General features: G+C 42.7%; 2 protein-coding genes across 3 annotated transcripts; both read right to left on the bottom strand.

Annotated features, from left to right (window-relative positions):
• Nucleotides 1–835: 835 nt before the first annotated feature.
• Nucleotides 836–7,632, bottom strand: dbf4b (DBF4B-CDC7 kinase regulatory subunit). Its single transcript, XM_080461712.1, has 11 exons — nucleotides 7,514–7,632; nucleotides 6,465–6,661; nucleotides 6,162–6,350; nucleotides 5,897–5,947; nucleotides 5,747–5,816; nucleotides 5,421–5,489; nucleotides 5,301–5,346; nucleotides 3,516–3,650; nucleotides 3,290–3,407; nucleotides 3,077–3,210; nucleotides 836–2,559 (listed from the first exon to the last, which is right to left on the bottom strand). Exons 2-11 carry the CDS (start codon nucleotides 6,609–6,611, stop codon nucleotides 1,416–1,418), a joined length of 2,103 nt encoding a protein of 700 aa, XP_080317838.1. The 5' UTR covers nucleotides 6,612–6,661; nucleotides 7,514–7,632; the 3' UTR covers nucleotides 836–1,415.
• An 823-nt stretch (nucleotides 7,633–8,455) lies between these two features.
• On the bottom strand, nucleotides 8,456–21,874 carry LOC308123075 (gap junction gamma-1 protein-like). Of its 2 annotated transcripts, XM_080485336.1 has the most exons (4): nucleotides 21,784–21,874; nucleotides 18,564–18,663; nucleotides 17,094–17,177; nucleotides 8,462–10,686 (listed from the first exon to the last, which is right to left on the bottom strand). In XM_080485336.1, exon 4 carries the CDS (start codon nucleotides 10,646–10,648, stop codon nucleotides 9,287–9,289), a length of 1,362 nt encoding a protein of 453 aa, XP_080341462.1. In that variant the 5' UTR covers nucleotides 10,649–10,686; nucleotides 17,094–17,177; nucleotides 18,564–18,663; nucleotides 21,784–21,874; the 3' UTR covers nucleotides 8,462–9,286. The 2 variants fall into 2 exon arrangements, with proteins under 2 accessions (XP_080341461.1, XP_080341462.1); XM_080485335.1 differs by lacking the exon at nucleotides 21,784–21,874 and having other exon boundaries at nucleotides 8,456–10,686; nucleotides 18,564–18,786.
• Between the last annotated feature and the right edge of the window lie 552 nt (nucleotides 21,875–22,426).

The raw sequence follows: 22,426 nt of genomic DNA, 5'->3' as shown, positions 1-22,426 counted from the left end.
AGTCCAGGAGAATATAAACTGGGAGTCATGATGACACTCTGGAGGAAACGTTATCGTCAATTTACTCACAAATGCACCGAGGAACTATTTACCCGTGGTGTGCATGTGCAGTAGGAACATTTCCGCCGTCTTTGTGACGATGAAGTGTTTCCAAAGGAGCCAGTTTCAAAAAGTTGTGCTTTCCTTGGGTCCGACTACAATTGGTGTAAACGGACACCCAAACCCCCCCCCCCCAAAAAAAAATGGTTTTGCGTTTTCACTTGAAAACGGGCTCTTGGCCTGAAAGCCACGCTGTCAGGGTGAGCTTGTAAAAACACCCATAGTGCAACAGCTATAGAAGGTTTTTGCACATTTCACTGCATTTCCAGAACGTTTCATTAAATTAATGGTGGAATCCAGTGACCAATGGCAACGGAACAGGATCGTAATTGAAGTGGAATACTTCGTGTCCATATTGAAGTTTAGAGACTGCTTGAACCGTTTGAATGTTTTAATTTCCAGTCAAAAGGTTTAATCATGTGGCATTTATTTTTGTGTGCAGTCTACATAAACAGGTGTTTGTGTGTTGTTGGCAGAGAAAGAAAATAAAATCTGAATTGATTCATCTTAAATAGAAATATGTGGTTTTTGTAGCTTTATGGGAACTATCGGCCTGACAGGTTTAATTAGAACTATCGACGCAGCGTTATGGGTTACATGCAGTGATGGAGACACCGTATCAGATATTGTTTAGGTCAGCAAGAAGCCAGTCTGATGGACTCAACGGGACGCCTCGACCTCCTGCTGCCTTTGCTTCATCGCTCTCGTCGCATTTGGTTCCAGAAACTCGTCGAGTCAACAGGAAAACTTTTATTCGGCAGGAGAAAAATTTAAAACAGTAAAGGACCGTGAAGTTTCATTATGTGGGGTTTTCTTTTAATTTGTCCCTCGGTGACGAGTGTCTCATGGCTTCAAGACACCATCAACGGCTCAAAGCTTGACAAAGCCCGTCCTTTGTCCCACCTTCAACATGGCAGGAAAAGCTGTTTGACATTAATCAGTTTGTCTCGGAGTCCTTGCTGGTTTGACCATCTTCCGTCGGTGCAAAGTGGGATCTGATCCAGGCGCAGCACTTACAGTAATTGAGTAATGCCCCCTTTCAGAAAAGCCTCATTAAATTCTCAGCAGCGCCGTGTGTTCCCGGACATGGCTGCTGAACCGGCAGGCAGCGGCACCAGGGAAAAATCAGGAATTTTCTAAGAACGGCAAACTTTTTCATGTTAGTCAGGATTAAGACCAAGACGTTTATTAACTTGTGACTCAGTTTAATGAAATTAAATAAAGTCTGAAACTGAAAAAAACTCATCATTCCAGGTGTCTTACAAAACTTTCCCTATTTAAAGTTCCCGAATACGAGAAAACCTGAATAAACAAACTCATTGGACCTCCGCCGTCTGCGCCACACTCCTGGAAAACGAAGAGACATCTTTCTCGTTGCCGCACGGCGCCACCTGCTGGAGGATGGTGTGGAGGTGAGACTCGTAGCCGCGGTCGTACGGCCAGGGACACGGCCTGTGGAGCAGCTCTTTGTCCAGCTCGCAGCTCGGCCCGGCGGGCGCCGGACACGTGGCCGGTGGCGGGCCGAGCCGCGACAGCAGCCCGCAGTCCCACTCCGAGTCCGACGACGACGGCGGCGAGAGCGCAGCCGGGTCGGGGATGAGACACCGCTCGATGCAGACGGAGGCGGCATGGGAGAGCGAGCGCTGCGAGTTGTGATGGCCTTGGAGGAGGCCTTGGATTTCACTGCTGGTGAAGTCGAGTGGAGGATTAATTCCAGCGTCAGAGGGCGACGGGCGCGCCGACGGCGAGGCTAAAGCGCCGATCTGATCGTGTGGAGAAGTGCTGGGAGTCCGCTGAGCATCAAGAGTGTCTTGAGTCCGATCAGGCCAAGTTCTCCGAGGACTGGCCTCTTCAAACTCTCTCTTGATGCCACTTTGCCGCCTCGTAGCCTCCGGTACTCGTCCAGTCGAAGTGGAAGTGCACCCACTTGGCGTTGTCCTCCTCCTCCTCTTGGAGCTCTGTTCACCGGCAGAGCGACGACGCTTTTTGGGGTTTGGCGTCGCCGCCAGTGGAACAGAACGAGATCCTCCGTTTGCACATGAAGAAGGCGCTGTGAACACTGCGATGAACTCCGACATCACGTCGAAGAAGTTCATCTCACAGGCTCTCTCCTCGGCGGTGTACTGCTGAGGACTGAGGACGGGGGGATCGGAGTAAGAACTGTGGAAGCAGGGAAATGAGATTTCTGGGCTGAGGACCGGAGGCAGGGGGGAACATGAGGGGGAACGTTGAGGCTGTCGGGAGGGCGAGGCCTGGACATTCAGAGCAGGAGGCTGGTTAACAGTCAACTGGGAGGGCGTCTGTGGAGTGAAAGGGTTCATTTCAGCAGCAACCTCCTCCTGTTTTGGCTGAACAGGTGATGCACTGGGGCGCAGAGTGTTCAGGAAGAAATCCTGCTGCGACTCGTCAATATGAAGCTCCACGTCGCAGAACTCGTCCACAAGCAGAGGCGTCGGCGGTCTACAACAGGACACAGAAAGCAGTTTGGAATCAGGATTTTCCATGGGAATAAAACAGGGATTTATGGGAATAAACCAGTTTATTGAGGTTTGGCTCTTTGTAGGGAAATTAAATATAGTTGTTGGGGGGGTACAGTTCAATAACTGCCGTTCCTCAACCACATGCACCGATGTTTAACTTACAAATATCACATCTAAGTGCATTCATACAGCAGATATTTCTGTTAATTTTTGAATGGGTTGTGTCGGAGCAGTAATATTTAACTCAAAAGTTTTTGTTTATCAATTAAATAACCGATTGTTCAATAAGACATTTATCACCTAAAACTAAATCTCCTTTAATTGCACTATTTCTAAAGGATACCTGCTCATATTTATGCTTCCCATAATTCCCATGTAAAGTTTTCATAAATCCCCTAATAAAACTTTCTGTTGAAATTTACCGGAAACTTTCCAGTTTCCCATTTATATCCGGGAAATGCTGCGTCGCGAGATCACTGCATTACAAGTAAACTCACCGGTCGACGGCTTCTTCCGACCGATGAAACGCAGTGGAGTCAAACACGGGAAACATTTCAGCCACAACCTGATCCACCGCGCTGTAGTTCAACCGATCCATCGCAAACCTGTGGTGCTGATCAGACTCCAAGTGCTGCAGAAATAGTCAGGAAGTGTTTTAATATCAGCACAAGCTAAAGAAGAAACTACACGGCGATAAAAGAGATTGTCACCTCTTTCAGACTAGTGAAGGTTTGTTGGCAGCATTCACAGTAAGACGTGTTCTTCTTCCCGATCAGCCAAGGTAAGTTGAGCGATGTTTGGAACTTGGAGCTTTCAGCTTTCTTCTCTCTGGGTCACCAAGAAAAATGGTTTAAAAAAAGTGAGTTTTTTGATTGTTTACGGGTTTGTTTTATGGTGAACATACACAGTACGGTAGCGTGTATCGGTGGAACAAACCTGGTTTTGTCTTCTCCTCGCTCTGCCCAGTGTTCGAACCACGGCGGGGGAGGGGGCGACTGAAGGGAAGGGTTTTTGCTCAGGTGGCACAGAGCGGGGAAGGTCGCGTACAGCGTAAACAAAGGCTTGTATTTCCTGGTCGAATTACAAAACAGAAAAACGGTTTTAATATCAAAAGATAAAACTTCTGCAAAGCTGGAAGTCCGAATACTCGGTGAAGAAGACAGCGGGTTGGGAGTCTTTCCGTGTGGATTTTCTCTGTTTTAATTTGGATTTTCCTCAGACAGTTCAAAAACAATTATTTCAGGACAATCGATTCAAAAGGCTCTGTACAGTTCTGCTCAGTATGACTGACATCCCTGCAGTCTAAGTACAGAGTGTGGAATAACGAAAAGGCAAAAAGGATCCGATCTGTGCCAAACAGAACCTGGACAAACCACAATCCTTCTCGGAAAAGGTTTTGTGGACGGACGAAAGATAAATTAACCTTTTTAGCAATGCATAACAACAGTTTGTTGACATACGGTGGAAAGAAGCCTACAAGGAAAAGAAGACCCTGCCAACAGATGAGCATGGTGGAGGAACCATCATGCCACTGGGCTGCAACGCTACTTGTACAGGAAGACTTGACGGCCAAGAATTTCCCCAAGTATTTCTGATTCTGTATCAGAGGGATCAGGAAATCAGAGAATCATCAAGAGATTTTAGAGGAAAAATGTCAGACAAAGTGGGGAAAAAAAACAAACTGTTTTCAAATGGACCGCGATGATTTCTGATCTCAATTGGATTGTCAATCTTTGGAGTGAGCTGAAATCTGCTTGTAAACGCAAGAGAAAATACCGGCTGAGAAGTTCAGGATGGAAAGAGATGGCTTCAAAAAAATGTTTGGAGGTCAGGGTCACTGCCAAAGGGTGTTAAATATTAAAGATGATGAACACTTTGGCAAAGAAAGCAACAATTTTCTTAGTTAAAATACTTTGGATTATCAATTTAAAAGGTCCTGGTTATATAAATTTGCTCCATTTCCATTTAATGTTGAAGATACTGAAGATGAATGAGATGTGTAGCTGGGATCATCTGCAGCGTCACATGACTCAGATTAAAAAAAAAAAAAAAAAAAAAAAAAAAGCAGTATGGAAGTCGACGGCTTTTTAAAGTTTCTGAACTAAAATAATTGTCAAAAGTTCAGCTGTGCATTTCTGGCTCGTGCTCCAGATGTCAGAGGTTCAGTTTCTTTCCCTCCCACATTAGTCGGAGCACTCCAATTAGCTGAAATGAGAAGGCAAATGAAAAGACCTCTCAGCACATGGAGGTCCCCTACAGGAACGGGCACCGGAGCCTGCAGAGCCTCATCAAACAGAAACTGTATCTGCTCGGGCTCCCGGAGTGCAGCCTCACTGGGGGGGGGGGGGCTTGTCGCATTACATGATGGGACTTCTTAACAAGCTCAATTAAGAAAACCATCTGGAGTGAAATGCACACCTCCCAAACAGGCACCGGGGGGGGGCAGGAAGGCAAGAGCGGAAACAACAGGACGGATCAGTGCAGCTGACGGCAGCTTTACCGTCGTTATGGCGAATAATCCTAAAACGAGATCCGAGCCGCTGTTACATCAGCGTGTGCAGGCTGGGATACGTCCAGCTCGTCCTCCTCGATAAGCTGAAACTAAAAATGTCTAATTAAAGTCCCTGACGGGCTCTTGAGAGGAGTTCTGAGGAAGCGAGGCAAGTGCATCCTCCTCGAGTGAACTTCAGGGAAAGACAAACCAAAATCCATGAAACTCACCTGCTGGCGTCTTCAATTTTCAGATGGGGAACATTCAAGACCGTGGCTGTGAACAGGAGACGCACAAATTAAAACGAGTCATTTCTAATGATTAACGCGTGCTGAATGACCTGAACTCACCTTTCCTGACAGGACACTGCTTAGCTTGGCATCTTTCCTTAGTCAGCTTTTTCAAATACAACAGAGCGTCTGGTGAAACGTTGAGGAACAAATCAGGACCTTTAGACTTTTTTCCAAATCTGAAAAAACTGTTTAACTTACATGTCTCCATTGTAAATATAATAGAATAACGTTTCAAAACCAAAGAGCATTAATTTGGTTGCTTTTTCATATTTTAACAGGATCTGCAGAAGCGCCTCGCATGCTGGTGAGTCTTTACTCAGTGAGACAGCGCCATCTGCTGTAAGTACAAGTTCACTCCATTTTCTTTCCAGTTCAAAGGATACGATCCACAGACAGGATCTTGACACCCCATGACCGAGCGCTGGACAAGACGCTGCTCGCCCGCAGCCGCTCCTACGAGAAAGATCAATCAGAATCAAAATGTCAGCGAGGAATTGAACCCACAGCTCTGTCAAACAAGTATTCTGACTTACGTTGTTACGAATGGCTTTTTCGAGCAGAGCTTTCCCTCGGCTGCCACAAGCCTGGTGGGAAAAACGCAGCAGGGACATACAGTCAATTTCACTCCTACAGAGTTTTCAGTGTTGCCCTACAAATGCGAAACTTTTCTAAAAACGAAAGCAAACAATTCGTTTTTCACTTGAAACGTTGTCGTACAAATATGAAAAGGAATCAACACAATCATGCATGTTTCTTTCTGCCTTAAATATTTTTCAGCGTGCCGATGAGACTCAGTACCACTGGTCGAGGAGTTCCTGGTCGTTTGGCTCCAGCGAGGCCTCGCTGCTGCGGCACAGTTTGGCGTTGATCTCCTTCAGCCTCGTCCTTTAATGCTCCTCTTGCAGCTGCGGGGTTCTCCTGCTTCAGGTCCTCTTTGGTTCCAGTCACGACGTAGTCCACATCCTTGTGGAGGAAACTTTCCACCCTCTTCAAGCAAAAAAAAAAAAAAAAAAGTATAGTATAGTATATGGTTATAGCCATTTACTTTCCAGAAACTCCAAACTCTTCCAATGCAAAATCTTGACCTTAACACACACTTACCCCTCCTAAAGCATGGATGGTCTCGCTAAGCAGAATTAGTGGTTGTTTCTTCACATTGTCTAGATAGAAGGTTTTCCCCTCCAATTTCTTGTTCAGAGGACGTTTGCTTGGAGGACGTCGCTCCTTGGAACTCTGCTGCGGCTGCATGATACCGGCGCCGTGAATAAGCTCGAAACTCTACAGCAAAACAAGGGGATCTGACAAAGAAAAAAAAAAAAAGCTGATTAAACATACCTGCACATGACCCTGACGGCAGATTAACAGCAAATCTTTTAGACTTTTTATGAGTCTTTGTTTTGTCTCTCATTCTTCAAGATAGATCCAATAACGTGCTGGAAATCAAGACTCATCTCACCACACTATATTTTAATACCAAGGTTTGAGTGAGTGACTGGACATTGGAGCCTCAGATTTACATTCTTTAGAGAGTGTGAAGTGAAAATTGTACACCTGATTGTTGTGATGCATCTACTTAGGTAAGGTAAAGTAGGTTGTGCACTCAGACTGTGTGAATACCACAGTAGCATTGAGAGATTTTTTTTTTTAATGTTATGGTCTCTTATTGTCATCTCAAATCACTAAACCCCACATTTGTGATTTCAACAAGGAATCGTGGCACAAAAGATAATATGTTTTACAGACGTTTCTACATTAATTGAGAGACTAAATCGGCCTCCCCTTCCTCCAATGCTTAGTTTGAGCTTCATCGGACGCTAAAGGAAGTCGGTCATCAGTTAACACGGAAACCACTTAAACTGAAACACCAGTATTCCAAACCTCTTGAGAAACTCCGCTGCAAATGTTCACATGATCGATATTGACGAACGCTCAATAAAACGGGTCACTCCCAAACACAGCGCTACAGTAAATTAACATTAAACCGTGAATTCAGCTCGTTATCCACAAGAGAAACGTATATGGTTAGCTTTAGCTATTAGCTGCACTAAAAAAAAAAGCTCAATACAAAAACGCAAAAGTTGGTTTAATCCATTTTCTCACATTGTTGGGGTCAGACAGTTTGAACGACTGTACACACAGAGGTCACGTACCTGTGCTGGGGAGCTGCAAGGAAGAGTTTTCTGAAGTGTGCTCATTAAAATGTGGAAGAATTGAAGCCGCCGCACTTTTCGAAAACACAAGCGTAGAGGGCGACGTCATTACCGGCGTCGTGCTGCCTTCAGGTTCCACCATAGTTGGTCGGATTTCCCAGTACTTTCACGTTTAGCCCGGTTATCTGGCAGTGTTTTTCCAATTTAGATCATAATTTCATATCTTTCAGTTTAAAGCTCATTTGATACAACTGCTAGTTTTGACAGTAAGTATTGCTTTATATCTTTAAAAGTCGATTAAAGTCAGTCTATTCATTACGGAAAGTGTAATTTCTGACAGTCCCCAAAAGCAACACTCGCAAATGAACGGTACCTTAAAAAAACGATTAATTGATAATTATACTAAAAAGCAAATCGACTTTTTTATTCCTGATGTCAAGGCTTTACACTCGCCGGCACAAATACTCGGGAGAATAAGCAATGTTCTTTTGCTCTTCAAGTTCAAACATAAAATTTTCTCAAACCCAAACTAAAGGCGATTAAAACAGTAGAACTCTGTACTTTACTTTCTATGATTTTAGTCATTGTTCACTGAATACAATTTGTCCTGTTGACAATGTGTCATTATGAATGTAGTTTGGAAAAAATGATTTCCTCCCTTCACAGTGTTTGTTTTGTTACGCTGTTTAAAATTATATTTTATCATTGTCATCTACAGTTGCACTTGGACGAATGTTGCATGATTCAAAGCAAATGGGACAAGATATTGAAGAGGGAAAAAATAATTTCCCTCTGGCATTAATGAAGTATTTCTATTCTGTATTATTGTTTCACTGTGCTTTCTGCCCAGCAGAGGGCAATGTGAGCGCACACGTGACAGCTGTAATGTCCTTCATCCAGTCATCATAAAGAAAATATGAAGCAAAACAAAAGACAACAAGAGAGAAATGCAAACTTTTAATTTCAAAACATGCACCTTTTGTTTGTGAAAATATTTATTTCACAAAGTAAAACGGTGGCAGTGTAAATAAATGGCCCGAACAGCATCTCAGATGGAAAATCTGTCAATCATGACACGTGACAAAGTTTTACAAACATTGTCTTATTGCTGTGAAAACAATAAAACAGCTTCATTAACCAACAGTCAGAATTAAAAGTCTGAACATTTCATATTGAACCTTTTCTTAAAGGAAAACTAAAATCCCAAAGTGAAAACATAGTGACATCTACCTGAATCCTCCCTTTAGTTTTTTTGCCCCAGAAAACAACATGTATATATTTTTTACTTCTGTGGGACATATTTGCATATTGAGAAACAAAACGCTTTAATGCCTGAGAACATTGAAATTAATTAGTCAGCCAGCAGGACCTGTTTTCAGTCCACAGGCCATTTTTTTTAAATTTCAAAACGCTTCCAGAAAATTGTGATGCAGCGTTCATCTGAAACAGCTCTGAAACGGTTAAAGGCACTTCAAGGAAAAAGTCTCGGAAACAGAAACTGACAGCAAAGGCTTTTATGCAGTGCTTCTCCATTCTAATTCAGTGGTAAACAATAAACTTCTCTCAGATGTGGAAAAGCTTCTTTTCAATGAACTTTAAACTTGACCTAACATATTTATAAATGTGTAATAACTGCCACGAATCCGTGTCAACGAGCTGAGGATGCCGTAAACACACAGTGAAATAATGTCATTTCTCTACATGGACACACAAATGTACAAGCCGTGTGGAGACGCTGCATTGTTTGAACACTAACTGAAGAAATCCGGTGACTTATATCCACTCTGAACCCTTGATGACTCCGTACTTGCTGCTGCTGCTGCTGCTGCTGCAGCTGCCGCCTCGGTCTACGTCGGCCTTGCCGGAGGCCTGCCGGTGTTGACGCTCACGGTGTGGATTGCCGCGGCTCTGCGGCTGGCTGTAGGTCTGACTGCCGGCCCGCAGCTTGTTCTGAGGTTGAGCCAGGTCCTCATGAACTCCTCTGGGGGCGTCCCCCGCCCCGGGCATGTACAGGCTTTCCTCATTATTGGAGTACTGCTGGCGCTCCTCCTCGGCGGTGTTCACGTGGTTCTGTCGACAGGCCATCTTGGCGTTGGTGAGATCGGTGATGGGCAGCGCCTGGCTGTGGTTCCCCGTCGACACCACCAGGGGTTTGATGGCGATGTTGTACCCCGGCGGAGCCGTCGGCGCACTCCAGGGATACGGGTAGCTGTTGTATTCCTCCCCGATGGCACGCTCCTTGCCGGGAGCCCCCGGCGCCCGGGTCAGCCTGCACAGCTCCTCGTCGGCCAGCTGCACGTGACGGGAGCGGAGGATCTCGCAGATGGTGCCCACGCCCAGGTGGAGCATCTCCCAGATGTTGAGAGCCAGGCACAGCAGGGAGACCGTGTACATGATGAGGAGGAAAATGGTTTTCTCAGTTGGCCGGGACACGAAGCAGTCCACCCGGTGGGGGCAGGGCAGGTCCGCGCACACGTAGGTGGCGGGTACTGCAAATCCGTAGAGGGCGTACTGTCCGCAGAGGAAGGCCACCTCCAGCAGCGTGCGGGCCAACAGCTGGAACGCATAAATACGCATCAGGCCGTCCTCTTTGATACGCTGACGTCCGTCATGGCGAGCCTTGGCTTTCTGCTGTTTGTCACTGTCGCGCCCCTTTGCCGCCACTCCGCCATCGCTCTCCACCTCGGCCGTATCGTATATCATGGGGTCTTCCTCGTTGTCGTCCTCACCCTCCTCGATGCCCCGATGCTGCCTTCTGCCGGCCAGATAGTGCTTCATAGCTCTCTTTCGTGAAAATCCAGCGGCGCCCCCGCCGTCTGCCTGCTCCTCGGCGCGGGCGATTTTGTTAACGGCGTATCCCAGGTACATGAGGGAGGGCGTGGCCACCAGGATAATCTGGAAAACCCAGAAGCGGACATGCGAGAGCGGGGCGAAGGCGTCGTAGCAGACGTTCTCGCAGCCCGGCTGGCCCGAGTTACAGATGAACTTGCTCTGCTCATCGTAGTAGATGGACTCTCCCCCGACTGCCGTCAGGACGATGCGGAAGACGATGAGGACGGTGAGCCAGATCTTGCCCACGAACGTGGAGTGGTTGTGGATTTCTTCCAGCAGGCGAGTCAGGAAACTCCAGCTCATGGTAATTGTGGGGGAAGCATACACCTCCAGATAATCCTCTGCAGAGAGACACAACGTCCACATTGATGTCAGATTTCCAGATGAATCAAACTGCTAATAAATCTCATTTCTATTATAGAATAATATTAATAATCAGTTAAGGCAGAATCGAGGGGCTTAAAGGAGGGTGTGTTTCCTCTCATCAGGTTAAAACACCCTGGAACACCCTGGAACACCCTGGAACTTTCAAAGCGAGTTTGTCAGTTTCCAGTTGAACAAAGTGTGGTTAGTTGTAACTCAAGTGAGCACAGACCATTGAACTTGAATGCAGACAGTGAAATGATAAAGCAGCTTAAAATACAAGTACAAAATATCAGATGTTCAAAATAAAGGAATTTTCACTCCTTTATACAGTTTGAGACATTTACAACTGATGAATAATCCTAAATAAACTGCAGTACAGCACTGTTGTGAAAGTGTGTGAGAACAGAATCGGCCAAGCAAGAACACAAAAACACAAAAACACAAGCACAAACGTTTTTCCAACTTTGGTCTGAACAAGAGACGCCAAGAAATGTGGACCTGACCTGAATCTAAACCAGCATGCAGCAAAGTCACACAAATTACAAAAGAAACCAAGGATACAAGGTACAAGGCAGTACTTCACCTACAATATCTTTAAACTTTCTGCTGATGTGAAAAAGTTATTTCAGTTTTTTAAAAAAAACACCAAGACAAAACTAATGGAGCAAAGTCGCCTCCTTTTGGTAAAACACTTCCATTTAAAGGCAAGTTAAATATCGGCTCACATCACATCACAGGCATTCCAGAGTAAAATACGCACAGCGGGTTAGAATGAATTAAAACTGTCATTTTGTGTGTGTCTTTCGCTTTATCTCTCCCACACGTTTCTACTGTTTTCATAAAGTTTTGGGGTTTTTTTAGCCCTGCGTGTTGGCACTGAGTGTGACGAGGACTCGGCTCTGCTGCGGATTCGGGGCAAACAGCAGCGGCGTGATTCCAAACACAGGCGGCCACATCGTCTCTCCGGGTTATCAAACAGTCTTTCTCTCTCTCTCTCCACGACGGCAACACTTTCATCCCCCTCTTTTTTTTATAGCAGTGCCCCGAACCAGACGTCTAAACAAACCCATGGTGGAATGTGTGACTGTAATCCAGGCTGAATTTCTTTGTGACCTCACAATATTACTTTGCGGAATCATCCAGACAGTCCATAAAATACCCATAAATCAGCTTCAAGCAATTAAAATAACAGACTTAAGAATTAATGTTGCAAGGGCTCACCTCAGAAATCCTGAACGAGAAGGCTTATAAATGAGAACTAGGTGTGTTATTATTTCAAATGTTTTAAATGTCTAAACTCTGACCTGTTCTGTAATGTTTATATTCCTGTTGCTTGTCCATTAACTTCAATGTTTCTGGGTTTAACGTTCTGCTGGAACAAAAGTGGAGCTCTTCAGAAAAATCTGTTTGTTTTTACATTTTCCAGTCCGATATGTTAACTGGTGTTAAACAACACAAGAAGCAGGGCAAAGTTAAGATTTTAAAACAGTTTGAGTCCTGACTTAAGATCCATTAAACTGCTAAAGGGAGCTGAACCACTGCACACGGACGTCCTGCAAACTCAAAGTGAAGCATAAAAATGTTTCATTAAAGGAAAAAAAAAAAAAAGACATATTCATACAGTATGTAAAGGGTCAAAGTGTAAACAAGCACTGAAACTACAAAACCTTTTTGCAACTGATTTAAAGAAAAACACACTGCTTGTGTTTAATCTAAGGCCCCGTGTTCACAACAAGTGAAAACACATCGTATTTCTGCATTCGCGTTTCAGAAAAGTTTCCCGTTTGCACAGCAACGTTTTGAAAACGATGTCACGTCGACATGGTCAAACTCCGACTGCAGCCTTTCAGGTGACTGGTGAAACTTCCAACCAGTTCAGTTGCCTTCATGATACATGATGTCATTGTTACGTTGGCGATTGTATTTGTAAAAAAAAAAACACTTTGACTGTAGTACTCTGGTTTATGTATTAAAAAAAATTCCTTTGTTGTCATTACTGAAGATATTCTATATCTGTCCTTTGGAATCAGGAGCTCCTCTCATATAGGATGTTTCACCAGAAGGACATACAGTATAACGTTCAAGCAGTTTAGCAGTATACGTGTTCCTACTCTCACATGTTCAGCAAATACAATGAAAACAGTAAGAAGTCCAGAGTGAAGTCATGCGAGTTCACCACTGAGCCCGATGACGGCATACTCTTCCTCACCGTGAAGAATCTGTGTTTAACCTGGAGACACACATCTGCTCAAATCCAACGCTGCTGCAGACGTCTCAAGATTTTTTTCAAAAGGTCTAGACTTCTGTGGGGCTTTCTGCACGTGTAGTGTGTTTTTAAGTGTGTGGTTCTCCTGAGAACAGTGTGTGTGTTAGAACAGCTCCTGAACTGCAGCATGTGATTATACACACTTGACAGTCACCCACTAACAACAGACAGAGAGAGAGAGAGAGAGAGACGGAGAGAGAGAGACACAGAGAGAGAGAGAGAGAGAGAGAGAGAGAGAGAGAGAGAGAGAGACGGAGAGAGATAGACAGAGAGAGAGAGAGAGAGAGAGAGAGAGAGAGAGAGAGAGAGAGAGAGAGAGAGAGAGAGAGAGAGAGAGAGAGAGAGAGAGAGAGAGAGAGAGAGAGAGAGAGAGAGGCAAAAGGCCGGTCATAGAAGAACAAACTTGAGCTTGATCTGTGGTCATTTAAAAATGTTTCCATAAAGTTTAGGGGCATAAATCAAGAGAAAAAAAACACAAGCCTACACATAATTATTCACGACTATCTGGGGCAAATATGTGATAATGAAATGTTTACTAAACTATATGAGAGCTATTTTTTCTAGAAGGACCAGCAGACCCACTGGATTTCAGCAACACTGACAGATCCTGTCAAACATAAGACCCGTGGTCCAGAACCGGCCCGCAAGAGGCTCCAATCGACTCTAAATAAGCAAATTGTAAAAGATTTTAATAAAACATTGATTTTTTAAAACATTTTTCTTAAGAGACTGGGAGACTGTCTGCCCGAGATGAGATAAGATACCTATCTGCTATCAAACTCGCCTCAAAGTCACATTGTCAAGGTGAGTTTGTAAAAATATGCTTAATACAGCAGCTATCGGAGAGGGTTTTGGAAATGTCACTGTATTTTACAGAAGATTTAATAAAAACTGGCTTTATGTTGAGATCGTGGTTATGTTTGGTAGTATTTTTTTAACTTTTCTGAAAACATAGACATTTTCATCATGTATATTCTGTGTCACATCAAAGAAAAACTGCCCAGTTTAAATTCAGAGGTTATTATGTCACTCTTTTACCAGTCCGGCCCAAGTTAGATGAAATGTGCATGTATGTGTTGCATGTGCATGTTTTGCTGCATAAAATTTGTCGCGCTGAGTTGGTGTGACGCATAAACAAGTCAATTTGTTCGAGAGGAAGAAGAAGAAGAAGAAAAAAAAAAAAACATTGTCTGCCTCATTAGGAGTCACATGCCTTTTAAAACTGCACATCTGGCCATGTTGTGTAATGCACTCTTCGGAGGCCCAGTAGCACTGATATGACCACCCAAACTGATGACAATCCTTCACTACGCTCGCCATCAGAAGCACAAAAGCATCTCTTTGATTGTAAAGCCTCGGTTTTTTTGTTTTTTTAATCTCTAGTAAACACACAGACGCTGCTGTGAGCACTTTTCTTTTTTCCCGACAACATACTTGTGTATTACCGCTCCAATTCAGCAGGAGGTCAAGCTGAAAATAAAAGCCGCACAGTTATGTCTTTATGTAAGACGTCTTCGACCTCAAACACCTCGGGGGGGGGGGGCTCACGTAAAAGAGTCGAGCCACATCGAAGGCCTGAAGGTGGTCCCGCGGACTTTTTTCCAGACGTCGCTCAGCAACCTCCTGCTTCCTACAGAGCCAATAAAAAAAAAAAAACGCCAGTTTCACACAAGCCCGTCTGAGAAGGCTTCAAGCTGCGAATGTAAAGGTTTGCGGTCTCCTTTAAAGCAGTAAATGAGACGCTCCACCCAGAATCTTTTGAGAATGAAACACTAACCATTACCTTGAAAGGCAACTGTAAACATTTTGGTAGTTTGCTGACACTGCCTTTTCAAGTATTTCGGGTGGGAGGCTTTTCTTGATTAGATACGCACTACAAAGTGGAAAGTTTCACCTTACGGGGGAAAAAAAAAACAACCAAAAAAACCCTGAAAGTTTGAGGGAGGAATTATGTGAAACCAGGCGACCACTTTGTGAAGACTGTTCACACTTGTACTGTGGGGTCACGAGGTCAAGCCAGGAAAATAAAGTATATCATTTAAAAATAATAATAATTTTAGTCCATCAGCATTTTCTTTTTTTTTATCACAGACAAGGTCTACAGGACTTTTAAGCCCACCTTGCTTTATTCAATACGCCATACTATTATTTCAAAATATATGTAATTAATGCACGCAGAAGTCCATCTGTGACACACAGCAAGAGCAGCAGGGATCGTATACCAGAATGAATTATGAGTCCAACGCAGATCACATCCTGTTTGGTCGACAACAGACGCCTTGGCGCTGTGTTCATACTTAAATCGTACGGTTTGCTGGAGGAAGATCAAACCGTCTCTGTCTACTTATGTGGTCGCAGTCACACACAAACCTTCCATTGCATTTTTTGGAAAATGCTCCGTCTCAGTGGAAACGAGGGAAGATGGAACTTTTAGAAAACGCTTCGACTCGGTACTAGTCAATGAGTAAAAAGGTCCGTACATGCGCAAATGGACAGACAATAACAACAGTGTTTGCCTCCGTGGTGTCATGACTGCCAGTTCTTCTTCTTCTTCTTCTTCTTCTTCTTCTTCTTCTTCTTCTGGGTTTAACGGCAGTTTGGATCCATAAAGTTGCATTACCTCCACCTGCTGGTTCTATCTATCTACATTGTTCCCCTCCTCTGTGTGTGTGTGTGTGTGTGTGTGTGTGTGTGTGTGTGTGTGTGTGTGTGTGTGTGTGTGTGTGTGTGTGTGTGTGTGTGTGTGTGTGTGTGTGTGTGTGTGTGTGTGTGTGTGAACAACTTTAATAGATTAGGCCCAAAGTGTTTACACAAAACAATAAAAAATATTCCCAGAATGAAACTCCCATCCCAGCCCCATAAAAAACTCTAAAACCCTAAAACCCCGACATAGACATTAACATAAACATGTGTAAGTTCACACACACACACACACACACACACACACACAGAAAAACCTTTATGCTATTCTATTCTATAAACTGCAGAGTGAGTGAACGCCTTCTGGTCCTTAATGAGTCCTCTGAAATTTGACTGAGGTTCACATGAAGCGCCAAAATCAGTGAATTTTATCCAAGAAAAAAATATTTAAATAAACATAATAAGCCATAGGAATATGAGAGATACAGTGAAAGTGTATTTTGCTATGTCGTATAAACACAACAAACAACTTTTAGTTGCATGTACAATCATTTCAAACTACAATAAAAACAATTCAGATCACAAAAAAAAGCTCCGGGCAGGTTTGTGACGGCAAACCTAATGAGCACTGAACAAAACAAAGGGACAACAGCCGGCGGAGGGAATCAAACCATCATCACCGTGTTTACTTGTCTTGTCGAACCCGATGAAGATAATTGTCTCTCGGCTGCTGCTCGTGGGGGTCAACACAGCAGACCGTGAAGGTTTGACTTGGGACGACTTTCATGCCGGATGCTCTTCCTGATGCAATCCTCAGCGGGATTCAAACCCCCCACCTTCCGTTCACATGCTTGCTGCTCTAACCTCTGGGCCGCCGCTGCCCCCTCGAACTCAAACTAACAGAATGATAAATAACATCCTGAGAAGAACAACAACATGTAGGCGCCCAAACTTCACACGCTGCGTTTCGTGTCACTATGCGACAGGTCGTCCTCGGGGGCGGGGTGGGGGTGGGGGTGGACACACAATGGGACGCACGCTCAAATCTGATCCTGACATGAGCCTCGAGCAAAGGCAGTGAAGGCTACCATCAGAAAGTCAATACAAGTACACTACGACTGCTTCAACTATCAATTGTGCAGCTATATAATCGTTTATAAGTACTTTTCTTTTATATTCTTGTGAGTAGCAATTTGTAAAAAAACATTTTTTTATACAAAAAAAAATTCTTCTTGGAGCACATTTGTATGAGATAGTGCAGAGGATGAGGATCTTTTTTTTTTTAAAGGCAATCTGGGAGTATTTTATCCTGTGTTTTCTTTCTTTTTTTCACTATAAATTGTGAAATATTTTATTATTTTGGTCAGTTTTGCATATCTATATGTACATTTTAGCTCTAATAATACGATAAAGTGACATGTTACAGGTATAATGTAGAGCAGAATAAAGAGTGAATCAATAAGTGATTGGCGTTACCTCTTTCTGACGTCTTTTCCTCCCTCTCTTACTTGTATTCCCAGTGAGGCTGCAGAGACAATTCGACCTCCATCCGCCTGCAAACTAAACGCAGAGAGCAAAATGAATTCATAAAGCATGGGCGAAGCGACGCTTCCACACGACGAGGACATTGTGGACACATTGTGGACTGAAATCAACAAACCTTTTACTTTGAAAAAGGTGAAGATGTTGGCTTGATTCAATTTCCACTAGATAATTCCTTCTGTCAAGATGACATACCTCCATATACTTCCCATTATTCACTTTCTAATGCAGCTCCATGTTATTTTGTACAAGCCGGCCGGGCTTTGTTCCCTCTTTGCACCGTTTCTCTTAATGTGTGTGCTATATAAATAAACCAAAATAAAATATCAGAAATGTGGCGCTGGCATAAAAAAATTGCAAAAACAAAGCAAAACAAAGTTGGTCCCCCTCCTAACTGTAGGAACATGGGAAATGAATATTGATTCATCTGACCAACAGACAATGATCCACTTCGCATCAGTCCATTTTTAAAGATTTTCCAGAGAAAAGATGAAGGAGAAGACAGCAACATGTTTTGAACATTTCATAGGAACAATGATTTCTTCCAGTGATCCTGAGCCCATGCGTTGTGTTTCCTGTTCCAAATCAAGAGCATTTTTAATTCTAGGATCACCAGGATGGATTATTGACCTCCAGCCTCTGTCACTGACTCATCTGATGACATTATGGACTCTCCAATAGTCTGTCAGTTTTTAAACTCTGACCATATTCAGACTTTACTTCTCTAAAATATTCTCCTCAAACCCAATCAATCAACACAAATGCTCCTTCAGATGCTTTACGTTTTCTCTCCTATTTCTGAACTCTTTCATTAAGACACGAGTGATTCTTGCTGTGAATAAATAAGTTAATTTCTTCTTTTAAGTTATTTGTAATTTAAAATATATGTACTCAATATCCAGATTACAATACTTCAAATATACTTTGGAAAGCTTAAGATTAAGATCTCCTGCTTTACTTAGGTTCTGTTAGCGATGGCCACAAACACTAAGACAGTGAAATAGTTAAAAAAAAAAAGAAGAAAAAAAAGAAAGACAAACTACAGGATCACATGATTAATACATAAAATCATTAATCTAAAACCAACGCTTCTGATGCTAATGCTAATGCTAACAGAATAAATAATAATAATAACAGCATGTTAGAAACTTGGAAACATCTAGACAAATATGGTCTAAATTGTTAAAAAAGACTAAAATAAAAACTTACTGAAGTATCATTTAAGTATATTTAGTATATTTAAAGTAAAAGTTAGGAACTAGCCCTGCTAGCTCTTGTTGCTAAAACTGCCAATTCCCTGAAAACGAGTCTTAATTATCATGAAAAAGAGGAAAGCAGTGTGTATAAGTGTTTGTTTTATTTCAGGTTTTAGGTCTTTAAAGAGTCATAAGTGAGACCACTCACCTCTCAGGAGAACATTGCAGGTTGAAGTTCAGACTCCATCCAGAAGAACAGGAAACTAAAAGTCTTCATCCTTCAGCTGAAAAAACTCAGGAAAGTCATTCTGGAGGAAAAACAAACAAAAATAACATCGAAGTTTCTGGAGGCTCAAGTTCTCTTTGGGTGAAATGTAAAAATAGCTGTTTCCTGCTGGACTGCTGTGGAGGAGGAATAAACTGACTGGAGCAAAGATGAGGAGGAGTTAGAGAGAGAGGAAGAGGAGGAGGAGGAAGGAGGAGGGAGGGGGAGGAAGAGGAGGAGGAGGAAGAGGAGAGAACAAGCATCCTCAAACATGCTTCCATCTCGCTATAACTATTAACATTCAAGCTCTGGTTCACCATCTTTAAAGACCGTCCATATGAATGCCACCTTTGTTATTTAATCTGGAATTATGTTCTGTGTGTGTGGTGTCTTTACAAAAACAAACCACAGCGCCCACTAGTGTCCCAACACGAAAACTACATCGTTTTCAGCCTTTCAGCAGTTTCCCGACGAAACGGACGTAGTTTCCGAAACCTCGCTGTGTAAACGCAAAACTTTGTCATAAAATGGCAAAACACTTTTTGCCAACTTACGACATTGTGTGTGTGTGTGTGTGTGTGTGTGTGTGTGTGTGTGTGTGTGTGTGTGTGTGTGTGTGTGTGTGTGCGTGTGTGTGTGCGTGTGTGTGTGTGTGTGTGTGTGTTTTCCACATATCTTTCGACTCTCCTGGTTTGTGTACTTGTCATTTTGTTTGTCTGACTTCAGTAGTTGTGTCTCTGTTATTCTGCTCTGTTTCTGATGACCTCATGATCGTTTTTAAATCTCCTTTGTGTTTTTTTGTTTCCTCACATTTGTGGTCAAGTTGCATTTCCTGTTCTCACCTCTATGTATTTTTTAGTAACCCAAACTCAATTGCCTGTCCTATTTCATCATGTGGTTTTAAATCATTTTATGCATGTTCTCCATTCTTGTCTCTATTTTAAGTCCTTTTTGCGTCTTCTTTTTTTTTTAATATCTGCATTATGGTGCCCTTACATTCAGTACAGTGCCCATACAATCTTTTATTTTTTATTTCTGCAGGTATAATTGTGTTATACCATTTTGACCGCCGACCATTTCTAGCCTGTTTTGTCTTTCTTCCATCATAGTGGAAGATTACTTGTCGATTGTCTTCAGAAACAACCAAACACCTCAGAAATGTATTGTTAAGAATGTTAGTGACCCTCGTCTTACTGCTTTTCCCTGCATGGAAGGACTTTATCATGAGTTAGGACTTCATTAAAGGGCAAAGACAAGTGTTTCTGACACATACCACGTATTTACAGAACAAATGTGAAACTAAACAGACACAGACTGTTTGTTTCATCTCTTCCCATTAGGCTTTGGAGACGAGGGGATTTTTTTTCTTCTTCTTTGCACTATCACACAATACTCCCTCCACAATACTCCCAACAAGCTGCCTTAAAGAGACAGTTCATACATCTCACAGTATAGAATATGAATGAATGAATAATTGTATTTGGATTTTCTACATGTTTCTACATAAAATTAAATCAAATTAAATTAAATTAAATTAAATTAAATTAAATTAAATTAAATTAAATTAAATTAAATTAAATTAAATTAAATTAAATATTACAAAAACCTTAGAAAATAGGAAATAATGACGTCATAGTGAGCAATAAAAAAAACACAAATTGTACAAAAGTACCGTATAAATTTAGAATAACAAGATGAATACAAGTTCTACCTATACAAGTGTATTGCACAAGAAATTATTTAACATAAAGGAATATATAGATTCCAACATAAGTTATCACAGACCGATTAATCATAAAAAAGAATAGAACAAAATGAAGCAAGAAATTTAAAATACACATTCACAATTTAGCTAAAAAAAGGTATATGGGAATAATTCAGTAGTTTGTATGTTTCTTGGTGTTGGAAGGAATAGAATAGAATAGAATAGAATAGAATAGAATAGAATAGAAAAGGGAACATTTCCTAGGTCTTGGAAAACAGCTCTGATGATAAGATCAGATTGTTTGCAGGATGGAGGCTGTCGGGTTAGAAAGATGGGAGCAGTTAAGGTTTAATGAAGTGGAGCTGCATCATGAGAATTACACGTCTAAACACACAGGCCCAGATGTTGAAGCAGAACAGGACCGTTGTTGCAGAACACGAGGGGGGGGGGGGGGGGGTTCTCCATGTACTGACTGAAAGCAAACTACACTTGTCCAGGGTGAAACTGACTAGACAGAGACAACGACTATTAGAATTTCTGTAGAAATAATCAAAAATAAACCACATGGAGAATGAAACACGCGGAGGACGACCCGACATCAACATGACGAGACATAAAACAAATGAAACGTTTTTCAGTAGCTTCCATGATTATCAAAACTTTTCTATGAAACACTTTGGATTTCAGGATTTCAACCTGATTTTTTTTCTCTCTCTCTCTCTCAGTTTCGAAACTATTTAATAAAATCTGACCTGCAGCGTCAGTGCTTCTCACACGAATCCAATGTCAGCAGATAAATTCTGAATTAACAAATGACTTTCATTGTGCAGAGAATCTTATTTCGCGATATGCAGCACCCACAAGGACATGCCAGTACAACTGAAGCCTTGTCTTTTCTCTCTCTCTCTCTCTCTCCAGCTGCTGCTGTAGAAGAGAAGGAATCTCTCACAGTTTATCTCAAGGATGTTGTATGAACGCCACCTGGTTGGATCTTTCCCCCTCCTGCTCCTGTTTCCCTCGGTGGAGGGAACAGCTCAGAGCCATTAGCTCGACTTTCGGCTGGCGCTGTCTCCTTAAACTATCACCAGGAGGATCGAAGGAGCAGAGGAGTGGAAACACTTACGTCCCTAATCAGCCTTATGGCATTCTGGCATGGGAAGCCCAGAGTGACCTCTTACAAGCCCGGAGTCCCTTAACTGTGTTATCTTTCACCTCGGGAGGAGTAATTGAATGGAGTGGAATCAATGAGGTCCATCCATAAATGCAATCATCGGACAGCACCGCCTGTCTGAAGAGTGATTTCTGTTATTGGTGTGAGTGTGTATGTGTGTGTATGTGTGTGTGTGTGTGGGCTGCAGCAGCTGATGTGTGGATATTGACAAGGAGGTACAGGAGGAACAATCTGTCACCATTCTCCACTGGATGAAGCTGATTGGCTTTTTATATATATTCACTTACCTGTAGAGGTCATTGAAATTTGGGACTCAGCAACAAGTTATCTTTCATTCCTTCTGCAATGTCAGACAAAGTGTCGCCTAAATGGGAAGATTGATCCTGGCAGGACCATCTGCGCTGTGGCCTAGGAAGGAAAGTATTTTCCAGGGAGCGAGGGCCAAGTTCTATGAAAGAGAGAAGGAGGGAACAATGAGCAGCAAAAAACAGAACGAGTGCTGGCCGCAAGTTTTCTGGATAGTCAGCGTTTTTCGTCATGTCATTATCATTAAGGATGACAAGGGAGAATATATTGGTAGACAGGAACAATGACACAGAGTCACCCGAGGGCTGGCGTGACAGAAGAAATGAAAGGGACAAAATCAGATGTGGAAGGAGGACGAGTGTAGGAAGAAAAAAATAAAGAGATCAAGATGAGAAGCCCTTATCTGATCTGACAGAAGTGAAACCAGAAAGAAGGTTATACAGGGACAGAGGTGGTAATTGCAGCTACGAAGCTGTAGGAATCCATATACATATAACTTTGATGAGTTCATCTCCAGCTCTTATAGCATGAAGCATCACATGTCGTCTGCATCATCGCGGCCTGCAGCTTTTACTGTCGTTCACTGTGAGGGAAGGGAATGAATATTAACGCTGATGCAAAGCC

Source organism: Lipophrys pholis, assembly GCF_963383615.2.
Source record: "Lipophrys pholis genome assembly, chromosome: 1".
Lineage (NCBI taxonomy): Eukaryota > Metazoa > Chordata > Actinopteri > Blenniiformes > Blenniidae > Lipophrys > Lipophrys pholis.
Note: the sequence above shows the minus strand (reverse complement) of the source record. Positions and strands in the feature narration are given on the sequence as shown.